This window comes from Nerophis ophidion, linkage group LG10 (assembly GCF_033978795.1).
Source record: "Nerophis ophidion isolate RoL-2023_Sa linkage group LG10, RoL_Noph_v1.0, whole genome shotgun sequence".
In the NCBI taxonomy this organism is placed as follows: Eukaryota; Metazoa; Chordata; class Actinopteri; order Syngnathiformes; family Syngnathidae; genus Nerophis; species Nerophis ophidion.
The window spans coordinates 45,697,735-45,722,823 of record NC_084620.1 but is presented as its reverse complement, the minus strand read 5'-3'; the positions used below and the strand labels follow the sequence as shown (position 1 = coordinate 45,722,823).

The 25,089-nt window shown below is 39.0% G+C and overlaps 1 protein-coding gene across 3 annotated transcripts in view; it reads right to left on the bottom strand.

The window, feature by feature from the left end:
• Positions 1-23,648, bottom strand: part of mpdu1b (mannose-P-dolichol utilization defect 1b) — a 41,234-nt gene extending 17,586 nt beyond the window's left edge. For all 3 annotated transcript variants that reach the window (XM_061913914.1, XM_061913913.1, XM_061913915.1), the window contains exons 1-6: positions 23,461-23,648; positions 21,827-21,892; positions 13,532-13,664; positions 9,929-10,014; positions 3,918-4,036; positions 3,668-3,778 (exon numbers count right to left, since the gene is read on the bottom strand). In XM_061913914.1, coding sequence (XP_061769898.1) covers positions 3,668-3,778; positions 3,918-4,036; positions 9,929-10,014; positions 13,532-13,664; positions 21,827-21,892; positions 23,461-23,587 — 642 coding nt within the window. In that variant the 5' untranslated portion in view covers positions 23,588-23,648. The remainder of the gene's footprint in view (positions 1-3,667; positions 3,779-3,917; positions 4,037-9,928; positions 10,015-13,531; positions 13,665-21,826; positions 21,893-23,460) is intronic.
• Positions 23,649-25,089: the final 1,441 nt, after the last annotated feature.

Sequence of the window (25,089 nt, the reverse complement as noted above, 5' to 3'; positions counted from 1 at the left end):
CCGAGAGCATCAAGTTGCAACTCCCGGCTGATGGTGAAATTATTTTGCTAACTGTAGAACATTGGACCTGAGGAAGAAATCACAACTAACTGGGGTCCCATTGTACCAAAAAAAAAAAGCGATCTCGCATTGGCATCTGAAAAGGTAAATGAGCTTGTTTGTTTAAACAACCGGCTAAACTAAAAATGAGTAAATTCAGATTTAAATGGTGCAAGTTGTTTATGAGTTTACTACATTATCAATTAATAACTGTACTTTGTTTGGAATATAATTGCAAAGATTTAACATGTGCACTTCATTCTTACTATACTCACTGTCACTAAGTTTTGATCAAATTGACGATTTACAGTTGAGTATAACATTTAAAAAACTTTCCTATATGACATTCTGAATGATATTGATTGTTGTCACTAACTTTTGTGTGGTGCTGTTTTCTTAGTTATGATTGTCCAAGCTGTTTATCAGATCCTAAGGCCCGACGATATGGCAAAAACAAAAAAACAAACAAAAAAAAAATCACTCAATCTTGATAAATATCACAAAACATTAAAACTATTTTAACCTGCCAGGTTTGAAGCACTGTACTAAAAATAACTAAGGATTAGTTTAACATTTTATTAACATTCTGACTAAATAAAAATGAAATTAAATTGGAAAAAGCACAATAACATATTGTGCCAACACATTTAAATTTATAATGTTGATACATTTTACCTTCCAGAAAACTATATATATTCTGATCGCTTCAATTGAGACACCTGGAAACAACCATTGCAATGAAGATAAAACGACCTGAAAACCGCTCTTAATTACCAAACAGAAATCAAAATGCCTCACTTACTAGCTGTTTTTGCATGCGTAAGTGGAACGGCTAAAGTAAGGTGCGACGACGGCATAAAACACAAGGCGATTGTGCACGATCTACTATGTTTGGACATCCTTGGTTGTTAAATGCATACGATTACCGTTTGGCTGTGATCACAGAACTATGTGACTGTTTAATAAAACATACCTCTATATAGCGTCTATCAATTGATTTGATTGATTTTTAGACAATTACTGTCAGTTGTGAGGCTCTCCCGCAACCATGCGCACGCACACACCTGCTCAAGCTCCTCTAATACATTACCACTTTACAAACATTTGTTTTAAACAGACCTATTATAACAAGCAACATCAGTGTGGTTATAATAAGAAGTGAAAAAGTTTCATCAATGGATTATCATTCACGTGCAGTCAGGAAGAATAAGCTGTTGCAAGTGCATGAACACTACATGACCATGGCTTTTTCAAATTTAAAGTCTCAAACTTTCATGGCTTTCAAAGACATTCACAAGTGTTAGTGAAACTCATATATTTGAGATGATTAGATATTTTGTGTATATAGTAAACAATTTAGATATTTGAGTTCAACTCACGAGAAATAGGAGAAAAAACAAAAGTGTTGTTCAGTGTACCAATTAGAACAGGGGTCGGGAACCTTTTTGGCTGAGAGAGCCAAAAAGCCAAATATTTTAAAATGTATTTCCGTAAGAGCCATATATTTTTATTTACACTGAACAAAACTAAACGCATGGTTTTTGAAGTAAGACCAACATTTCTATAGTATAACAGGTCTCTTATTCTTTGTAATAACATTGTTATTCTCGAGCTAACTGTGGAGGGGGCGTGGCCTGCTGGCCTGCAGCGAACTGGGGTGTACCAGGACCGGCCTCGAAATCAGCGACAGTTGCGTAGACAGCCCACCTGGGCCTTGTTATGTAATCACCTGTCGCTCTGTTATAAGCAGCAGCCAGGAGGAGAGACGGGGTTGGGGCTGGAGCCAGAGCGCGAGCGAAAACGAAAGAGAAAAATACAATTGCTGGAAAGCAACTGAGAGACTTATTGAAAAATAAAACAATATTGTAACCCTGAAACAGGCTCTCATGTCGGTTTTGGTGGTCTGACGAACCCCAGGAGGGCAAGCCCCACACTAACCAAGAATAAATAAATAACTTCTTACCATTAACGCAAATTCTTGAACAGTTGCGGTAGAAACCGGATGGATGGATTAAAAATGCATGAGAATGTTTTATATTTTGAACATTATTTTTAACACTGTAATTACAAGTGGAATTAATCATTATTTATCATATTAAGCAACGTCAGCTAAGATTTATCCGAGAGCCAGATGCAGTCATCAAAAGAGCCACATCTGGCTCTCGAGCCATAGGTTCCCTACCCCTGAATTAGAACATACTTGCCAACCTTGAGACCTCCGATTTCAGGAGGCGTGGTTGGGGCGGGGGGCGTTGTTAAGAGGGGTGGCGTATAATTCACCAACTCGAGTATTTCATATGTATATACATATATAAATATATATATATGTATATATATGTATGAAATACTTGACTTTCAGTGAATTCTAGCTATATATATTTATTTTATTATATATATAAATAAAAGAAATAGTTGAATTTCCGACTGCACCTACCAAATACACAGTAATAAAAACACAGTTGTTCAACTAACTGTACTGTGCTTACTGGTTACAAAAAACAACAACAACACTTACCTTTCATTATTTGAGTAATCTTTGTTCTGCCATTTGCGTATTGGCGAGCGATCTCCGAATCCGGGAACATCCTTCACGGATTTGTTGTAGACATCCGCAAATGAGAACTGGATGTTGCTTCCAGCTATCAGCATAGCTATCTTTGTCTCAGCATAAGATACACCATTGGGTCTCCATTTTGCGAGGTGGCCCATAATACTGGGTTGTGAACGATGTTGTGCTGTGGACGCTTTGTGCTTCGCTGACCGTTCATGGCTGAGTATATCCGTTCGGCCGCGGTGTTCAATGGAGAAGCCTGTTCTACAAAATTTACAGGCAACATACCCCTCCCCCTTCGAACTTTCCTGGATAAACTGAAATTCTTGTTTCCAATCGCTCTGGAACTTGCAAGCGTATTTCTTCATTTTGCTCGTCGACGGTGTAATATATTGGGTTGGAGTCAATAACCAGGCGACGTGATGAAGTTACGTCTCTTTACTGTGGGCTTCAGAACAGACTCCCTAATGCATGTTCCTTGACTGCACTTAGAATATATTTACATTCTATTCTATGTACAGTAGATGGCAGTATTGTCCTGTTTAAGAGGGTCACAACATTTAGTCAGGTCTGGATTTCGGGAGATTTTCGGGAGAAAATTTGTCCCGGGAGGTTTTCGGGAGAGGCGCTGAATTTCGGGAGTCTCCCGGAAAATCCGGGAGGGTTGGCAAGTATGAATTAGAATGCAAAAAAAACCCCCCAAAACTTTTGTCTTCTTGTCTCTCATAAGGATTAGGAATGATAGGCAAAATATTTTAAAGCAAGAGCAACAATAATTGACCTTTAAACTTATATCACGCTCGATTAATTTTGATCAAGAATGTCATCATTGAAAGCAATAGTTGTACATGTTAAATTAAGTAACTTGGATCATTGTTAAAATAGGTGACATATTCTACAGAAGTGACTTAATGTCAGTGACTTTGGAAAACTCGAGAATACCAAATTGGTGACTTGAGATTTGACTCCACCTGTCACATATTTATTTACATGAAACCTAACTTAGATTTGGGATTCAGACTTAAGACTTACTTGAAACTTGAAATACATTGACTGCTAATAGTAAAAAAATGATACCTGCAGTGACGTGAAGATGCGTGCTAGCGATCCAGCAAACAACAGGAAGATGGAAATAGCTGACAACTGGCCAGTGTGTCCGTTGCGAAAGTTAGTGGCCGCTTGGATCAGCTGCAAGACACAAACCCACTTTTTTCTTGAAGAAATAATAACACAAATATTATTTTCAGTAATATTCGGAGGGCAAAAAGTTAGACTTAAGTAACATTTTGCCAGTAATGATATGATACTAAAAACTGTGTTAGTGTACCCTGCTAACGATGACGGCAGGCATGTTGAAGGCTTGCATGGTGGTTACCACTGATGTAGGAGTGACTGGAGACAAAACCAGGAACAACAACCCCAGGTACACCAACAGAAAAACAACACCTGGAAAAAAAAAAGTTACGTGATTCCCTGTTATTAACAACAACTGCCACCACATACATAAGAATATAAAACACATAAGTACAAAATACTATTTAGCACCATCTTATCTTGCTGATTGGATTGTACCCAACGTTCTGTCTAGAAACCTATGTTCCAAGAACACTCCCTTCTCAGTGATTTCCAGTCCCCAAAATAAGTCTAAAGGCTCTAGAGCAGTTGGAGACGCGACCTTGGTAGAAGCATTTATAGACTCTGTTTTAGAGCAGTTGACCTGCCGCTTCTCTTTTTTTGCCCACCTCTCCTCCCGACGGACAGTGATAATCCCTGGAGGGATACCAGTCTGAAGGATGTGCTAGCTATTCTAAGTAATGACCAAGTGTGGTCCACTCCTCTATGACTTGGATGGAGACCTCCTACAACCCTCTGCTTGTCCCAAGTGGACTGGACTCTCACAATATCATGATTGATGTCATCGTGGTTTGTGCAGTCCTTCGAGCCACCTGTGATTAAGGGCTATATAAATGAACTCTGACTGAATGATTGATTGTATTCTTAATGAGTAAAAAAAATATTTGAAATTAAACATTTCTGACTGTTTTTGTTTTACTCTGATAATTACATTTTTAATCTGGATCGTCTAGTGCAGGGCTGCTCAACTAAAATGTTCCGGGGCTACATTTCCACTTATTATTCATTGATTTAATATTCAAATAAAAAGTTCAACAATTAAATACAAATACATTAAATTTAATGAATAATAATTCACAGTAATGCAAATGTGTCATATTGATGTAAACTACAAACTATGCAAGTAGGAGGGGAACATATTTTTTTTGTGCCATTTGCTAACTTCCGCGAGAGGGCACAGAGTGGGTGGATGGCAGTGACGTGCGGTCAGGGGAGTGATCATGCAAAGAAATAAAATATATAATGAAAAAATAACTGTAATTGTTAGTTTTAAATTTTCATTTAGCTTCACCAATTTGGAATATTTTTTCTTCAAAATAGCTGAATTTTTACTATCCCTCGTAAACTTCTCTGTCTGATGTGCGGCCAGAGCGCGTTCTTGTCTAGTGTGTTGCTGAGCGTTCAAAACGGCAGAGAAAAAAGTCTGAGGTGAGGCAAACAGTTCTCGTGTCTCACGATAGGGGCAGGGCGCTCATGATCAGAGACATACGGTGGCGTAAGCGAGTCAAGTGCCGCAGCGAGTAACATGTTTTGTGTGTTGGTTAAGCCATCAAAACGGCAGAGAAAAAAGTCTGAGATGAGGCAAACACTTCTCGTGCCTCACGATAGGGGCACTCATGATCCCAGACATACGGTGGCATCAGCGAGTAAGTGCCGCAGTGAATTGTTTTTTCCGTCTCGTGCACCCCGACTTTCAACATGGATGACTACATTTCCGCACTTAAACAGTTTTCTAAAGTGGACTTTAAAGCGAAGGAAGACCAACGTCAGAGATGAATGGTTTGTTTCAAACAGTAGGACGGAAAGTTACTCTCTCTTTTCATATACGTGAAAAAACTGGCTTTGTGGATGTTCTTTCAACCTGTGGAACTTTGTGGACTCAAATGGGATTTTGTGACCTAAAGAATTTGCAAAGAAGCCTCACCAAATATGAGCGGTCGGCCGCTCATATTCAAAGCTAGATTGCGTTAAAAACGTTTGGGATGACGAGGGTAGACTTGGCTTTGGATGAACAGTGGCGACTCAACATCAGTGTCCACAATGCTAAGGTAAAAGAGAACCGAGAGATTTTAAAAGATGTCATCAATGCGACCTGCTTCCTCGCCAAATGATGAGAGTATGAGCTCTGCTAATCGCGGCAACTATGTTGAACTCTTAAAAGACTTTTAAAACAGAAGGAAGTAAAGGAGGACTTTTACCAGAAAGTGACGGCTATTTTTATCCAGAAGGACCGGCGCATGGACTTCATTTATAAGTAAAGGTAAGACGGCGATAACATTATTTTGGTTTCGTTTTTAATGAAATGCACATTTTGTGAGCGACAGTTTGTATTCATAAAGAATGCAGGAATGAAACATAACCCCTAAACTGCTGCCAATTAAATGACAAATAATCTATACAGAGCGCATACTGTATATTTGTAAATCTGATTCTGATTACATCAGTGCCTCACCAGCTATAAACCTCACCGCACGTGACTGATGGACGGATGGATGGATGGATGGATAAATACATACATAGATAGTACTTTATTGATTCTTTCAGGAGAGTTTCCTCAGTAAAATTTAAATTCCAGCAGCAGTGTACAAAAGTGAGATCAAATTCAAAAAGTATATAATGGGGGTATAAATTGAAATGAAATAGAAAATATTAAAATAAGAATAAAAATAAAAAACAACAATAAAAATACAAATATAACAGTGAAAATAAGAATAGAACAAAAGATACTATGGAGTATTGACCATTTTATGAAACTGTATTGCACTGTTTTTTTGTTGCAGTTTATTTCAGTATTGTTATTGTTTGACATCCCCTGTCGGCCTAGTACCCCCTGCCCCCAGGTGTGGCAGTTTAGAGACCAACACAAGGTGGTGAATGTCTGACATGTTTAGAGACGTTGTCACAAGTGTACTCTAAGATTCTGTAAAGAAGATTTCGACCTGCTTCCCTGAGAGTCTATGTGGCCAATGAGTTCTGTAGGCACTGATGAGACATGTAAAAGACATGTTCAAAATAAATGTCTGTTAAAAACCAAGTATGATTTGAGCTTTGATGAAACTCATTGAGTAAAGCTAAGGGTCGGACTATTATTCTTATTTTGTATGTTCCTGAGAACCAGCATTTTAAAGCATTGCTTTACACAATGCAACCTAGATACACCACGCCATTCCATCGCTATTTTACTGAGATGCCCATCTCGAGTCTCTCCAGCCAAACCAAAACACAAGTCATGACCTTGTGTTTAAAGCACTTTTACAAAGAATGATTGTGTTCTGTCAGAGTAATTCTGTGCCATGTATTTTAGTCTCAAATTAATATTTTGTAAGGGCCACAATTTGCTAGCTTGAAAAGGCATTACATTTGTAGATACAGAATTATACATTTTGAAGGGGGATTGTTAGTGCTGAGCTGCTGATCCAAAACAAATATTTAATAAGGGTGTAAAGGTACACAAAAATTTCGGTTCAATAAGTACCTCGGTTCAGAGGTCACGGTTCGGTTCATTTTCGGTACAGTAAGAAAACAACAAAATACACATTTTTTGAAGATTTATTTACCAAATTTGCTAAATCTTCCACAAAAAACATTTTTCTTAGTGGAAGATTTGATGTGAAGTAATCAGAACCTTGGATAGGTCAATAATTCATAAAAATATTGATTTTGATTCAATATTATGTTTTGAGCAAGACAGTTCGAAAAACAAACAAACAGCTTTGTTTTGTTAGTCAATGTTGCAACTTTTTCAAAATTACATTTAGTCTTTAAGCTTTTATATTTCACTTATGTTTATTTTAATAGTTGTTAAAAAAATTGTATAAAAATTATCAAAAAACTTTCAACTCTGATTTTCCAGTGAACAGATGAGAGCTGTCTTTGTTGCACCAACAAAGTCTTGGAAGATTTAGCCGTGTACGTTGGAATGACACGGGAAGGGTTATCTATTGTCCTCAAAGACCTGCCGAAGCTGAATCCAGGGCGAACCAGAGCCCGAGGCATCATCTTCTTTTGTCTTCAATGTAATCGAAAACAATCACTGTTTACATACACCCCATTTCTGTACTAACATGTGTTGTTGTGTAAACATTGAATATCTAAATAAAAAATGAGACGTACACTTTTTTTGTCAGAGCGTGGTGCAGACCGTACAGAGAGTACAGTGGCCATGTCTCTCCTCAGATCTGAGTCTAAATTGAATTATCTCTCTGTTTGATTCCTTGTCTTTTGTCTTGTTTAATAGATGTCATCAGTGTTTGAACCTGACAATAGTATTTTTAGAATGTGCTGTGGGCCGCAAATAGCTTCTGGGGCACACTTTTGACACCCCTGCTATAGATAATAAAAAATAAAATCTGATAAATCTATGGGTAAAAAGCAGAGCCTGGCGATGCATGCGCGTTTATCGTAACTCTCTCGCTCTCTCTGTCTCTGCCCCTCCCTCACGAATGCTGCTTGCACAATTTGTTTTGTTTTCAAACCCTTTTTAACCCTGAACGTACATTGAAAATACACGCACCCTAACTTAAAAGGCCGGACATTTGAGGCATTTAAGAAACTCCACCCGGACAGCCCCGCTAAAGATGAGATATCCGGTGAAAAGAGAAGGTATGGTCAGTCTATCGTAGCTCGGTCACTGATAGCATGCTGTGTGTTGTGCCTCGGTGTGCATTGTTTACACAACGTGTGGTACGCTACTTAATATGTCCGTGCGGAAACTCGTTCGGTACACCTCCGAACCGAACCGAAACCCCTGTACCGAAATGGTTCAATATAAATAGACGTACCGTTACACCACTACTATTTAATATTTATGTGTGTATTAAAGCAGCAAAGCACTTTAACAGTGATTCAATGCCAGTATTTAGTCTGAAGTTAATATTTTGTAAGGGCCACATTTTGTGAGCTTGAAAATGCACTACAACTGTAGATACAGAATTCTATATTTTGAAGGAAGATTATTACTGCTGAGCTGCTGATCCAAAATAACTTTCATGTTTATGTTTGGATTTAAGCAGCAAAGCACTTTAACAGTAATTCTGTTCCAGTATTTAGTCTAAAGGTATTATTTTGTAAGAGCCACATTTTTGTTTGTTTGAAAATGAACTATAACTGTTGGTAGAAAATTCTACATTTTCGAGGAGGATTATTAATGTTGAGCTGCTGATCCAGAAAAATGTGTTTGTATTTAAGCAGCAAATCACTTTTTGAACTGTTTGGTTTTGAAGTTCATATTTTGTAAATGCATTGTTTTTGTGCTCTTTTATTTTAGGGCACCGGTTTTGCACACATTTAGATTAATTACCTCAACTGTTGTTTCTTACTGTAAATTATTTTTTAAGTAGAAAGTAACGAAGGCTTATTGTGTGCAACAAAAGAAATGCAAAACTGCATCAATATATATAAATTAAAGATGCATCAATAATCGATTTTTTTGTCAAATTATTGCTCCGGAATGATAATCAAATTGTGAAGTGCCCATCAATTATACAATTGTACAATCATGTTTCTTTTAAACCAGTGGTTCTCAAACTTTTTTCAACAAGTACCGCCATAATCACCAACATTTAAATACAGTAGCGTGGAAGGCCAAAGCATTCATTAAAAACAAGGCAGAGGTTTTATTTAACAAGTATATTTAATATTTTTGGCCACTTTAACATTACATACAGTTTGTACAGTAGGACTGTGTTTGAATATGCCAAAATAAAACACTACTTAAAAAATGAATCAAATAAAATTAACATATTTTTAATCAGGTGATTATTTGGCATACCACAGTAAACTAAACAAAGTTATCACTATTCGACATGTTTGTGATCCTTTGATCCAAATAACAATCGATAAGAGAACCTATAAAGAACCGAATCCACCCATCCATTTCCTACCGCTTGTCCCGTTCTGTGTTGCGGGGGGTGCTGGAGCCTATCTCAGCAGCATTCGGGCGGAAGTTGGGGTACACCTTGGCCAAGTCGCCACCTCATCGCAGGGCCACAGATAGACAGACAACATTCACACACTAGGGCCAATTTAGTGTTACCAATCAACCTATCCCCAGGTGCATGTTTTTGGAGGTGGGAGGAAGCCGAAGTACCCGGAATCGCTAAAGAGAGTTGTAAAAATCTTAACAATTTCCATCGCTTCATATACATACACAACAAATTAACATGACTTTTTTACTTGCCAGTAAGAGAAGGTGTGTTTTCTAACCTCTGGCGGTTCTCCCTGCGTAGTGCTGAATGAGGAAACCAATGGTGATTGTCTGCAGCATGAGGAAGAACACCTCACCCCAAGCACTGCCGAAAACATTTGACAATTAATATCATTAAAACAGTTGGTTGATTTAAAAAGGGTGTTTTAAGGCGGCCACATATAGATTTGGCGCTACCTGTTTGCACTTGCTCAAAAGAAACATAAGGGGACTGTGGCCTGTCTTTAAAGCTCCTTGCAGTCAGTGTTACGCCGCTTCTAAATACGAATCATATGGACCCAGATCTTATTTATAAAAGTTTGCTGTGCACAAAAACGTCAACAGGGGCGAATGTGTCACCGCACATTGTACAGAAAATATTCTGTGCGGTAAAAGTGACGAATTTCTACGCGCTTATTTCAATCAGGAATCGGCGATGGTGGCACAAAATAGATAACATATTTTTCACAATATATTCTCTAATTGTGAATCTACTGTATATTTACTTGTTAAAGCCTAAATATAAATATAGAGCTGTATTAACTGTCTGGCCACACAGTGATAATGCATTTTTTTTAGGCTAAACAGAGATTATAGCACAACCCTGTTTTCTTTTTTAAATAAAAGCACATTACATGTTCATGAAATGATGACATTAGTTTTTTTAAATACATTGATTTTATAAAAAAATAGTTGCAAAAGTTTGAATTTCATGCTGCCATGCAGGATAAACACCATGTAGTCTCAAATCATTATCATTCAAATATTTTATATCGTACAAATATAAAACACACTGTACAAAAAGCAAATGTATTGTTCCAATAATATTGAAAATCATCTTCTGTGCGTGAAAAGAGCTTTAAATATTGCTCATGGTGATTACTACTTGAAAATACTACAACAAATACTAAATAAACATAAAAGTAAAACAAAATATTAGGACATTTGGCAAAAAAAAACACTAAGACATGAACATGATTTTTCCTAAACTTAATAACAGTTCTAAGTAACGGTCACTGATGCCAGGAAGTAACGTGTTACTCTAATATTACCAGAGTAAATACTTCCACTATCACATCAGTGCCCTCCTTGCACGCCTCGCCGCTGTCAGGCACCCACCCAGAGCTCAGTCCCCGAAACCCAGAAAAAGCTTCTAATACGAGGAGCCAGCGCACGCCTCAACGGTTCGCCCCGAAAAGCGACGTTGCAGTGTGTGCACATCACCCCAAAAAATCGAGTTGCCAAAAATCTCCTTTCTAAACCGCTATCACTTGCCTGTGACGGGTAGCTACTAAGTCGGTACTCTTGTCTTGTTCTATATATTGTACAGTATTTTGTATTTCTATAGTGTTTTGTATATTGTACAGGATTGCTTATTATTTTTATTTGGATAGTAGTATGTTTATTTCAATTGTTATTTTTTTCCTTTACCTCTTGTGTTATTTATTTCACCCCATATTTGTTCCCACTACCGCACCTTAAGTTGGAGTCTTTAATCTTGTTATATGCAAATATAATGACAATAAAGTCCATTCTATTCAATTCAATTCTATTCTAAGCTAACGATCCAAAGAGAATAAAAGAGTGTGTTTGCTCAGAGAGACGTCAAATAGCCACATAAGCAGGGAGGCCCAAAGTACAGACATCTTTAAACAGCCACAGCGCACAATCAACCCTGTATCCATCCACCTATTGAAGAAATGTCAAAATAACGGATGCAAAAACATTTAATTAAGCCAAAAACATTTGTCTGATTAATACTACTTATTTCATTTTATGATTGCACGCTGCATATTGTGGCATTGTTTACCACCTTTCATCCTTAGTAAATTGTATTATTTAAGACTTATATTTATTGAATTGAAAATAGTTCAATTCCACGCTATGGTGAATTTACCAACAGCTAAAATGATGCACAAAACAAACTATAAACTGCTACCCATGAAACGTACAACAATTCTTTTCAACAAAATAGGAGAAATATAACTTTAGAGGAAAATGTGACTTAAAACATTTAGTATGTCAGTATGTGGAATTAAGTTATGGAATTGATTAAGTAAAGAAATCAAACAATAGACTATAGTTGTGTTGAGGTTGAATTTACATGTTTTTTGTTTTCCATCAGACTCCATTATCATCGTCTTGGTGGAAGCAGTGTCAACTTTAGTATCTGTCCAGGTCTTTGATGTCATCGACAAAAAGTAATCTTGCTTCTGGACCTCCATTTAACTTGATGTAGATTTTGCAGTTGGCAGTTCCTTTGCTTCCCCAAGTCGCGTGCTTTCTAGGAGATTTTGGCATTACGTTTTGTGAGATGCTCATTCAAGTACACATTTGTACCCTTCAGCTTCTTTCCCTATTTTGGCAGTGCTATTTTAGACTTTCTGTTAATGAGTTTCACAAAGATGGCCGGAGAGGTGGTGGTGTTTCTTCCATTCAGTGGGATGCCTGTTCTGGTTAATGTCGATTTCAATTTACTTTAATTGCAGAAAGTTGTCCTCCATTGTTCACAGTTTTAATTATGTGCCCTGTCACTCATTCATTTGTTTATCCTGATCCATTTCGTCTATGATATTCCTTAGCATGTTTTTGTCTCGTTTCATTGCAATAACTTTGTTTTGGAGAGTCTTCACTTTATTGACGCATTTCCTGAAAATCTCTTCTCATGTTATTATTATAAGTTAACAGACTTTCTATATTTTCCTGCAGAGTTCTCAGATTTTATTTGTATACTGTTGTTGCTTTTCTCTGATCTTCTTTAAATTATTTTGTTGCTCTTTCCAGGTCTGCGTTGTGATCTTCTTTAAATTCTTTAATTACTCTATGTTTGCTTTTTGCATTTTCTATGTCATCGACTATTTTTTTGTAGCATCAAGTTTTGCTTCCCATCGGGTCCTGTATCCAACATTAACACTTGCTTTTCCTCGTGTCCTGTGTTCAGAGACCCATTCGATTCAGATGACACCAAAAGTTTCGGGATTTGAGTTTTTCTCCAAGATTTTGAAATTGCAGCAGCTCACTAAAGTCAGTACCTCTTTGGTAGCTCGTATTGGCTCGCTAACGGCAGTTGCTTCTTTATCAACTTGTGGAACTTTTTACTTGTTTATTTAAACAATTTTGTTCCTTGCACTGTTCAGAGATCAACTTGAGGTGTCGTCAACTTATATCACTGTGTTGTCGGAAGCACTTTGAAACTGTTTCAAACTCTCGCCTTAGATTCCGGTTGCCAGGCAACCGCTTTGAATTGCGGTGGGGGCCGTTGGCTTGAGGCTATCGGCTCTTCCAACACGCCTTATTTCAGAAAATCAATGCTTCACACCGAACCAAAAGCAGTTAAAAATGCCTTTAACTCTCCTTTGGCTGTGATCACAAATCAGTGGTCAAAAATCTTCAATGTTATCAAAAACCCAGGTAGCAAAACCGTTTTGCGTCTTCTCCCATTGATAGGAAATGACAAATTAAATAAAGAATGAAAATATTTTTAATTTCAATATCAATACAATAATAATATAATACAATAATCGTGATTATCAATTTGGCCATAATGGTAATGCCCCAGATTGCGGTCCTGCGGGAAACGATAAAATGCACATTGAAATGTCCTACAGTAAAATGGTTGTAACCTGAAGGGGAACTTGTTAGCGATACTGTAGGCCATGGTTCCAGTGATGGCTAGCAGCTCCAGTAGCACCGACTGGAAGCTCAGACCCTCGGCGCTCTTAGCCCCCATCATCTTCAAGATCTGTGGTAGCTTTACTGGAAACAAACATAACAAGAAGTACATAATATTAACCAATTTCAAAAATACAGTTATTAAACAATGTGGTCCCAAGGACATGGCTTCTAAATTTACCAATTAAAATACCATATGGTAAAACTACCATTACCAATGTAATGGTGAAAATTTGATAATTACAATTCTATTCCCAAATAGGTAAATACTAGGGGTGTAACGGTTCGTGTATTTGTATTGAACCGTTTCGGTACGAGGGTTTCGGTTCGGCACGCGGGCGTACCGAACGAGTTTGGAAGCAGAAGTCTTCACAAGCTGCTCTGCTTTCTGCCTCTGTGGCTCTGTCTCAGCAGCAAGCATTGTCCCGCCCACACAACCATCTGATTGGTTACATACAAAGCCAATCAGCAGTGCGTATTCAGAGCGATGTAACAGCCAATCAGCAGTGCGTATTCAGAGCGATGTAACAGCCAATCTGCAGTGCGTATTCAGAGCGATGTAACAGCCAATCTGCAATGCGTATTCAGACTTCAGAACGATGAAGTCAATGCTTCAGCATCGAGCAGAGATATTCGTTTAGCAGGGGAGCAGCGCACTCTACCCAAATTATGCCAAACACTTCCCAGTCACAACTATTACAAACATCACTCTGAGCCCGTTGACCTTCTAGAAACTTAAACTGCAGCTCAGCTAGCTCACAGTATAGCCTTGAGGTGAGGGCTAACTAGCTTTTAGCGTAACATTAGCTCATTTTGCTGTGTGTTTGTGTGTGTGTGTGTGTGTGCGTGCGTGCGTGTGCGAATAGTCTCTCCTATTGCAATTGTACTATGTTTTCAGCTATAGTTACATGAATCATTAGTAATGTAGCAGCCTAGTTTTGAATAGCAGGGTCCCTGCTATCACATGTTGATAAAAATACAACATTTATATAATAAAAGTCAACTACAGGCTTCCCAAATGCTGTAATAAATTAAGCATGATGAGTTGAATAACAGTTTCAATGGAAACTGTTTAATGTTGCACTTTTTATATGTGGAAGAAAGGTTTTTTCATTTTATTTAATCAAAGCAACAACTTGAGGCCGTTTAATGTAGATTAACGTGGGCAGAATTATTATAGTGTTCCCAATGTTAAAAGGATAAAGCCAATGTTTACAAATTTGGTAAATAATTAACCCAAAAATGTATATTTTGTTGTTTTCTTACTGTACCGAAAATGAACCGAACCATGACCTCTAAACCGAGGTACGTACCGAACCGAAATTTTTGTGTACCGTTACACCCCTAGTAAATACCTTTACCATTCTTAAAATTACCATCAAATATACCACTACCAACTTCCATCCATCCATCCATCCATTTTCTACCGCTCATTCCCTTTTGGGATCGCGGGGGGCGCTGGTGCCTATCTCAGCTACAATCAGGCGGAAGGCGGGGGAGACCCTGGACATTTCACCACCTCATCGCAGGACCAACACAGATAGACAGACAACATTCACACTCACATTCACACACTAGGGCCAATTTAGTGTTGCCAATCAATCTATTCCCAGGTGCTTGTCTTTGGAGGTGGGAGGAAGCCGGAGTACCCGGAGGGTACCCACGCATTCACGGGGAGGACATGCAAACTCCACACGGAAAGATCCCGAGCCCGAGATTGAACCCAGCACTACTCAGGACCTTCGTATTGTGAGGCAGACGCACTAACCCCTCTTCCACCATGAAGCCCCCATTACCAACTTACAATCTGAATTTATCATTTAAATTTCAAACATAATCAACCCTTAATACTTCTGACCTGTGTCAATGAAATGAACCCAAACAAATTGTAATTATTAAATTACAAATCATAAAACTTCGACAGGGTGAACAGTAACAAGACTGCAATAGCTCAAATATGCCCATTTTGTTTTACAACCAATAAAAGTGTAATTTCTTCGGATTCCTCAAGATGCAAGTGAGATATACCGGTAAATGAAATCATCAAAAACAAGTCAGCAGCTGGTGTGACCCTTAAAGCAGGGGTGTCAAACTCGTTTTCATTGAGGGCCACATCACAGTTATGTTTGCATTCAGAAGGACGCCTCTAACAGTGAATTGTATTATTACACAATTGCCAATGCAATTATTATATATATATTTTTTTTACATAAAATGTAAAAATACAAAAAATATATATATATTTAAAAATAAAATGGCAGCTCATTCGCAGGTTTACAGTAGTTTTTACAGCATATTACTGTAAAGAATGAACGACTCAGTTGCCCAAATTTTACTCTATATTTTCCTTTTTTTTTTTTTTTTACTGGAAATACAAAACTGCTTTTTTTATAGTAAAATTCTGGAAACTGAGCTGGCATTTTTTACCGTAAAACTGCAGATTTGACATTGTATTACTGTAAATGGCAAAACGATACCACAGTTTTTTACAGTAAAAAACTGGCAGCACAGTTGCCAGAATTTTATCGTCAAAAAACATTTGTACTACTTTTTCAATATACAGTAAAATACTATAAAAAAGTAAACTTCACAATTGTATCATAAACAATTTTTATATTGAAATCCATTGTCATTTCTACAGTGTACAGTGTGCAATCTACTAAAAAAAGTCTCAATAAATCAATCAAAACAAGCACTTTATATGTAGAAAGATTTTGTGAAGAAACCATTCTGAGCCTATCTTATTTAGTTTTTATTTTATATATGTTGACCACATTACCACTGGCAATGGACCCTGTGTGTATATATGTATGTTATGCCATTGTTTACCATCATCCATCCATCATCTTCCGCTTATCCGAGGTCGGGTCGCGGGGGCAGCAGCCTAAGCAGGGAAGCCCAGACTTCCCTATCTCCAGCCACTTCGTCTAGCTCTTCCCGGGGGATCCCGAGGCGTTCCCAGGCCAGCCGGGAGACATAGTCTTTCCAACGTGTCCTGGGTCTTCCCCGTGGCCTCCTACCAGCTGGACGTGCCCTAAACACATCCCTAGGGAGGCGTTCGGGTGGCATCCTGACCAGATGCCCGAACCACCTCATCTGGCTCCTCTCGATGTGGAGGAGCAGCGGCTTTACGTTGAGCTCCTCCCGGATGGCAGAGCTTCTCACCCTATCTCTAAGGGAGAGCCCCGCCACCCGGCGGAGGAAACTCATTTCGGCCGCTTGTACCCGTGATCTTATCCTTTCGGTCATGACCCAAAGCTCATGACCATAGGTGAGGATGGGAACGTAGATCGACCGGTAAATTGAGAGCTTTGCCTTCCGGCTCAGCTCCTTCTTCACCACAACGGATCGATACAACGTCCGCATTACTGAAGACGCCGCACCGATCCGCCTGTCGATCTCACGATCCACTCTTCCCCCACTCGTGAACAAGACTCCTAGGTACTTGAACTCCTCCACTTGGGGCAGGGTCTCCTCCCCAACCCGGAGATGGCACTCCACCCTTTTCCGGGCGAGAACCATGGACTCGGACTTGGAGGTGCTGATTCTCATTCCGGTCGCTTCACACTCGGCTGCGAACCGATCCAGTGAGAGCTGAAGATCCCGGCCAGATGAAGCCATCAGGACTACATCATCTGCAAAAAGCAGAGACCTAATCCCGTGGCCACCAAACCGGAACCCCTCAACGCCTTGACTGCGCCTAGAAATTATGTCCATAAAAGTTATGAACAGAATCGGTGACAAAGGACAGCCTTGGCGGAGTCCAACCTTCACTGGAAACGTGTCCGACTTACTGCCAGCAATGCGGACCAAGCTCTGACACTGATCATACAGGGAGCGGACTGCCACAATAAGACATTCCGATACCCCATACTCTCTGAGCACTCCCCACAGGACTTCCCGAGGGACACGGTCGAATGCCTTCTCCAAGTCCACAAAGCACATGTAGACTGGTTGGGCAAACTCCCATGCACCCTCAAGAACCCTGCCGAGAGTATAGAGCTGGTCCACAGTTCCACGACCAGGACGAAAACCACACTGTTCCTCCTGAATCCGAGGTTCGACTATCCGGCGAAGCCTCCTCTCCAGTACACCTGAATAAACCTTACCGGGAAGGCTGAGGAGTGTGATCCCACGATAGTTGGAACACACCCTCCGGTCCCCCTTCTTAAAGAGAGGGACCACCACCCCGGTCTGCCAATCCAGAGGTACCGCCCCCGATGTCCACGCGATGCTGCAGAGTCTTGTCAACCAAGACAGCCCCACAGCATCCAGAGCCTTAAGGAACTCCGGGCGGATCTCATCCACCCCCGGGGCCTTGCCGCCGAGGAGCTTTTTAACTACCTCAGCGACCTCAGCCCCAGAAATAGGAGAGTCCACTACAGATTCCCCAGGCACCGCTTCCTCAAAGAAAGACGTGTTGGTGGGATTGAGGAGGTCTTCGAAGTATTCCCTCCACCGATCCACAACATCCGCAGTCGAAGTCAGCAGAACACCATCCGCACCATACACGGTGTTGATAGTGCACTGCTTCCCCTTCCTGAGGCGCCGTATGGTGGTCCAGAATCGCTTCGAAGCCGTCCGGAAGTCGTTTTCCATGGCTTCCCCGAACTCTTCCCATGTCCGAGTTTTTGCCTCCGCGACCGCTAAAGCTGCACACCGCTTGGCCCGTCGGTACCCGTCCACTGCCTCCGGAGTCCTATGAGCCAAAAGAACCCGATAGGACTCCTTCTTCAGCTTGACGGCATCCCTCACTGCTGGTGTCCACCAACGGGTTCTGGGATTACCGCCACGACAGGCACCAACAACCTTGCGGCCACAGCTCCAATCAGCCGCCTCGACAATAGAGGTTCGGAACATGGTCCACTCGGACTCAATGTCCCGCACCTCCCTCGTGACATGTTCAAAGTTCTCCCGGAGGTGTGAATTGAAACTCTCTCTGACAGGAGACTCTGCCAGACGTTCCCAGCAGACCCTCACAATGCGCTTGGGCCTGCCAGGTCTGTCCGGCATCCTCCCCCACCATCGCAGCCAACTCACCACCAGGTGGTGATCGGTAGAAAGCTCCGCCCCTCTCTTCACCCGAGTGTCCAAAACATGAGGCCGCAAATCCGATGACACAACTACAAAGTCGATCATGGAACTGCGGCCTAGGGTGTCCTGGTGCCAAGTGCACATATGGACACCCTTATGTTTGAACATGGTGTTTGTTATCGACAAACTGTGACGAGCACAAAAGTCCAATAACAAAACACCACTCGGGTTTAGATCCGGGCGACCATTCTTCCCAATCACGCCTCTCCAGGTTTCACTGTCGTTGCCAACATGAGCGTTGAAGTCTCCCAGTAGGACAAGGGAATCACCCGGAGGAGCACTTTCCAGTACTCCCTCGAGTGTACCCAAAAAGGGTGGGTATTCTGAACTGCTGTTTGGTGCGTAAGCACAAACAACAGTCAGGACCCGTCCCCCCACCCGAAGGCGAAGGGAAGCTACCCTCTCGTCCACTGGGTTGAACTCAAACGTACAGGCTTTGAGCCGGGGGGCAACCAGAATTGCCACCCCAGCCCGTCGCCTCTCACTGCCGGCAACACCAGAGTGGAAGAGGGTCCAGTCCCTCTCGAGAGAACTGGTTCCAGAGCCCTTGCTGTGCGTTGAGGTGAGTCCGACTATATCCAGCCGGAACTTCTCTACCTCGCGCACTAGCTCAGGCTCCTTCCCCCCCAGTGAGGTGACGTTCCACGTCCCAAGAGCTAGCTTCTGTAGCCGAGGATCGGACCGCCAAGTGCCCTGCCTTCGGCTGCCGCCCAGCTCACAATGCACCCGACCTCTATGGCCCCTCCTATGAGTGGTGAGCCCATTGGAGGGATGACCCACGTTGCCTCTTCGGGCTGTGCCCGGCCGGGCCCCATGGGAACAGGCCCGACCACCAGGCGCTTGCCATCGTGCCCCAACTCCGGGCCTGGCTCCAGAGCGGGGCCCCGGTGACCCACGTCCGGGCGAGGGAAATCTGGGTTCATTTCGTTGTAATTCCATAGAAGTCTTTGAGCTGCTCTTTGTCTGATCACTCACCTAGGACCTGTTTGTCTTGGGAGACCCTACCAGGGGGCATGAAAACCCCCAGACAACATAGCTCCTAGGATCATTGGGACACGCAAACTCCTCTACCACGGTAAGGTAGCAGCTCAGAGAGGAGGCCATTGTTTACAAATTTGGTAAATAAATAACCAAAACATTTATATTTTGTTGTTTTCTTACGGTGAGAGCTTTGAAGATAAAAAGTGGCTGGGTCTTCCAGCAAGACAATGATCCAAAACACACCGCCCAGGCAGTGTGTTTTTTTCCCATTCTGTCTTTCACAGTTGAAGTGTACCTATGATGAAAATTACAGACCTCTGTCATCATTTTAAGTGAGAGAACTTGCACAATCGGTGGCTGACTAAATACTTTTTTGCCCCACTGTATATTGTGTATATATACATACACATAAATATATATATATATATATATATATATATATATATATATATGGGTTGTGGGAAAAAAATTGATTCCAATACGAATCGAATCGAATACGTTGTGCGATTCAGAATCGATTCTCTTTTTTTTTTTTAAATCAATTTTTTTTATTTTTTTTATCAATCCAACAAACCACTACACAGCAATACCATAACAATGCAATCCATGTATATATATATATATATATATATATATATATTTATATATATATATATATATATATATATATATATATATATGTATATATATATAAATATAGATTTATTCATCAAAGGTAAATTGAGCAAGTTGGCTATTTCTGGCAATTTATTTAAGTGTGTATCAAACTGGGAGCCCCTCGCATTAATCAGTACCCAAGAAGTAGCTCTTGGTTTCAAAAAGGTTGGTGACCCCTGCTAGGGGGGGGGGGTTGCCCACATCTGAGGTCCTCTCCAAGGTTTCTCATAGTCAGCATTGTCACTGGCGTCCCACGGGATGTGAATTCTCCCTGCCCACTGGGTGTGAGTTTTCCTTGCCCATTTGTGGGTTCTTCCAAGGATGTTGTAGTCGTAATGATTTATGCAATCCTTTGAGACATTTGAGATTTGGGGCTATATAAATAAACATTGATTGATTGTAGTGTAATGCCCGCAGCTAAAAGCAACTGTGTGAGAACATATACTCTAATATCACGATAAAGTCATTTTCTATATCGCACAGAGACATACCCTATTTACAGCATGTATATAAAACGTTGATGGTGGTTTTTGAAGTTGTTTTATAGGGGTTGGAAGGATACATGGATGACTCACGTTAGCTGCCATTGAAGTCGCATCTTGCGAGTGTTTTTTATCTTCAGAATCCCAAAAAATTCTCACATATGTTCTTGATTTACACAAAAATTGTGAATGATAGGCACAATTATCCCAAAAAGTCCAGTTCCCCTTTAAGATACATTCTAAACCAGGGGTAGGGAACCTATGGCTCTAGAGCCAGATGTGGCTGTTTTGATCACTGCATCTGGCTCTCAGATAAATCTGAGCTGACACTGCTTAAGACGCTAAGTAAATAATAATTCCGCTTGTAATCACATTGTTAAAAGTAACGTTCAAAGTATAAAACATTCTCGTGCATTTTAATCCATCCATCCGTTTTCTGCACCTGTTCAAGAAGTTGCGTTAATGGTAAAAAGTTATTTATTTATTATTGATTAGTGTGGGGCTTGCCCTCCTGGGGGTTCTTCAGACCACCAAGCACCGACGTGAGAGCCTGTTTCAGGGTTACGATATTGTTTTATTTTTCAATAAGTCTCTCAGTTGCTTTCCAGCAATTGTCTTTTTCTCTTTCGTTCTCGCTCGCACTCTGGCTCATGGCTGCTGCTTATAACATAGCGACAGGTGATTAGATAACAAGGCCCAAATCGGCCGACTACGCACCTGTCGCTGCAGGCCTGCAGGCCACACCCCCTCCACAGTTAGCTTCAGAATAACAATGTTATTACAGAGAATAACAGACTTATTATACCCTAGAAATGCTGGTTTTACTTAAAAATGCACGTGATTAGTTGTGTTCAGTGTAAAAAAAATATTATTATTAATGGATCTTACGGAAATACATTTTAAAATATTTGGCTTCTTGGCTCTCTCAGCCAAAAAGGTTCCCGACCCCTGTTCTAAACACTTCAAAGATAGAACATCGCAATTGAAACACTTCAAGCATTCTTATAATGAAAAAAATATGTTTATTTTTACCCATCACTGATCCAAGGATGATGCCTATCCCCAGTCCTTTGCTGATCAAAATCTTTAGACATGGAACTAGAACACAAAAAAATCAAAATCAATAAAATGCTCTGGACACAAAAATAATACAATGTCAAGCAATGGAGTTGCCTTTGGAGGCTGTTGGTAACCTTCACGAAGATGCCTATAAGGCACTTTCCAATGTGTTTTAGGCTTTATATCCCGCCGTTTTAAGGCTTTTAACACGTAATGACATCCTTATATAACACGCCCATTAACGAAGAGTGTGGTTAGCTTATTTGCATAGGTAATTTTAACTAGAATGCATGTTAGTTGCTTCTCTTGAACTGCTTTTGTCACTATCGCTGTCTTGTCCACATTTACACGGAGGGAGCGCATGCACACACACAAAATAATAGAATAGAATATTATAGTACCCCAGGGATCAATAAAGTACTATTCTATTCTATTCTATTCTTTTGTGTGTGTGTGTGTGTGTGCATGTGCTCCCTCTGTGTAAATGTGGACAAGACAGCGATAGTGAGAGCTTTGAATGGTTGACCAAAATACTTATTTTCCACCATAATTTACAAATAAATTCTTTAAAATTCCTACATTGTGAATTCCTGGATTTTTTTTTACATTCTGTCTCTCACAGTTGAAGTGTACTTATGATGAAAATTACAGACCTCTGTCATCATTTTAAGTGGGAGAACTTGCACAATCGGTGGCTGACTAAATACTTTTTTGCCCAATTTTGTGTTTATCCTTGAATACCAACTATTGTGTATTATTCAAAATCACCTAATTCAGCTGGCTAGTTGTTATCAAAAGTACTAAAATCCTTTTCAGCATGAATCTGACAACTAAGTAGGCTAAATAACATTAAACTTCAATACATGCTCGGATAGGCCAGTATTGGTATCGGATCTGAAGTGTAAAAACAATATCGTATCGGATCGGAAGTGCAAAAACCTGGATTGGGACATCCCTAATATATATATATATATATATATATATATATTCTGTGGTTATATATATATATATATATATCTATATATATATATAAATAACCACAGAATATATATATATATAAATAATTGAGGTTTCTGTGGTTAATCTGTTATACAGTGTTCAATACCGGGGTAAAGTGGAATATACATTAGGTCAGAAAAAAACATAGGTTATTTTATCCCTACAAGTCTATTTCGCAGGTTTTCCTGCTCTTCAGGGGATTTTATTAAAATATAATATACAAAATATGTGTGCATATATATATATATATATATATATATATATATATATATACAGACACACACATACATATATATATATATATATATATATAATTTTTTTTTTTTACTTTAAGCAAGTTGCAAAACAGCCTCTTTAGGTAGCAACTAATGCAAATCAATACATCTATATGATCTAAAGTAAAAAGTAAGCAACCATGTAAGCAAAACTAAAGCATTTTGAATTTAAAGCAGACATGATAGTATAGTATATATTAGGTACAATTATTGAATTTAACCAAACAACATATTGAAGCGAGGTGTAATATTTCGAAGGAGATGCTAGCTTTACACAAGTGCGCTTCCGGTTTTGAGTGAGTGAGCGAGAGGATATCAAACGAACACACGTACCATCCAAAAGGTTGAACTTGATAAATAACTCGTCGTAACATGACTCGGGCATCAAATATGCCAACAAGAAGCCTTTAAAAGGATCCATGAAGGAGGAAGCTTTCAAAAAAGTTGTTTCCTCCGCCATTGTGGGGTCAACAGTACAGTCAAGATGACAGGGAGTGTCACCATGAATAATCCGACTAGCTAACAAGTAACACGGAAGGCGTTCCGCCTGCATTCATATAGTTATAAATTGCTTGGAACTCCATCAATCCATCCATTTTCATCTATAATAATTTATTATTGCAACAACGTTAGGGATTATTAATTGAGAATTTAATCATTTAATTTGACGTTCATAATTGACCCGTCACTTATTAGAAATAACCCGACTATCGACCTGTCATTTTTATTATTATTTTTTGTCTTTCTTAACAGAACCTAATTATTAAAGGTTTTAAAAAATAACTTTTAAATAGAAATAATTTTGTAGTATAGACGTGAGCCAATAATTGATAAATAATATTGTGATCTACATAGTCTATAACAGGGGTCACCAACCTTTTTGAAACCAAGAGCTACTTCTTAGGTACTGATTAATGCAAATGGCTACCAGTTTGATACACACTTAAATAAATTTCCAGAAATAGCCAATTTGCTCAATTCACCTTTTAATGAATAAATCTATATGTGTATATATATATATATATATATATAATATGATATATATATATATATATAAATATATAAAAATATAAATGGGTATTTCTGTCTGTCATTCCGTTATACATTTTTTTTCCTTTTACAGAAGTTTTTTTGTAGAGAATAAATAATTTAAAAAAAACACTTAATGCAATGGTTTAAAAGAGAAAAAAACACGAAAAAAAAAGAAAATTACATTTTGAAACATACTTTATCTTCATTTCGACTCTTTAAAAGTCAAAATTCAACCAAAGAAAATGAAGAGAAAAACTAGCTAATTCGAATCTTTTTGAAAAAATGAAAAACAATAATTTATGGGACATCATTAGTAAATTTAAGATTAAGATTAATTTTAGAATTGTGATGACATGTTTTAAATAGATTAAAATCCAATCTGCACTTTGATAATATATAACAAAGCTAGCTATATTTCTAACAAAGAAAAATCATTATTTCTTCTAGATTATCCAGAACAATTTTTTAAAATATATTCAAAAGACTTTGAAGTAATATTTAAATTTGATTCTATAGATTTTCTAGATTTACCAGAATATTTTTATTTATTTTAAATCATAATAAGTTTGAAGAAATATTTCACAAATATTCTTCGTCGAAAAAACAAGTTAAAATAAAGAATTACATTAAAATGTATTTATTATTCTTTACACACACAAAAAATACTTGAACATTGATTTAAATTGTCAGAAAAGAAGAGGAAGGAATTTAAAAGGTAAAAAGGTATATGTGTTTAAAAATCCTAAAATAATTTTTAAGGTTATATTTTTTCTCTAAAATTGTCTTTCTGAAAGTTATAAGAAGCAAAGTAAATAAATAAAAGAATTTATTTAAACAAGTGAAGACCAAGTCTTTAAAATATTTTCTTGGATTTTCAAATTCTATTTGAGTTTTGTCCCTCTTAGAATTAAAAATGTCGAGCAAAGCGAG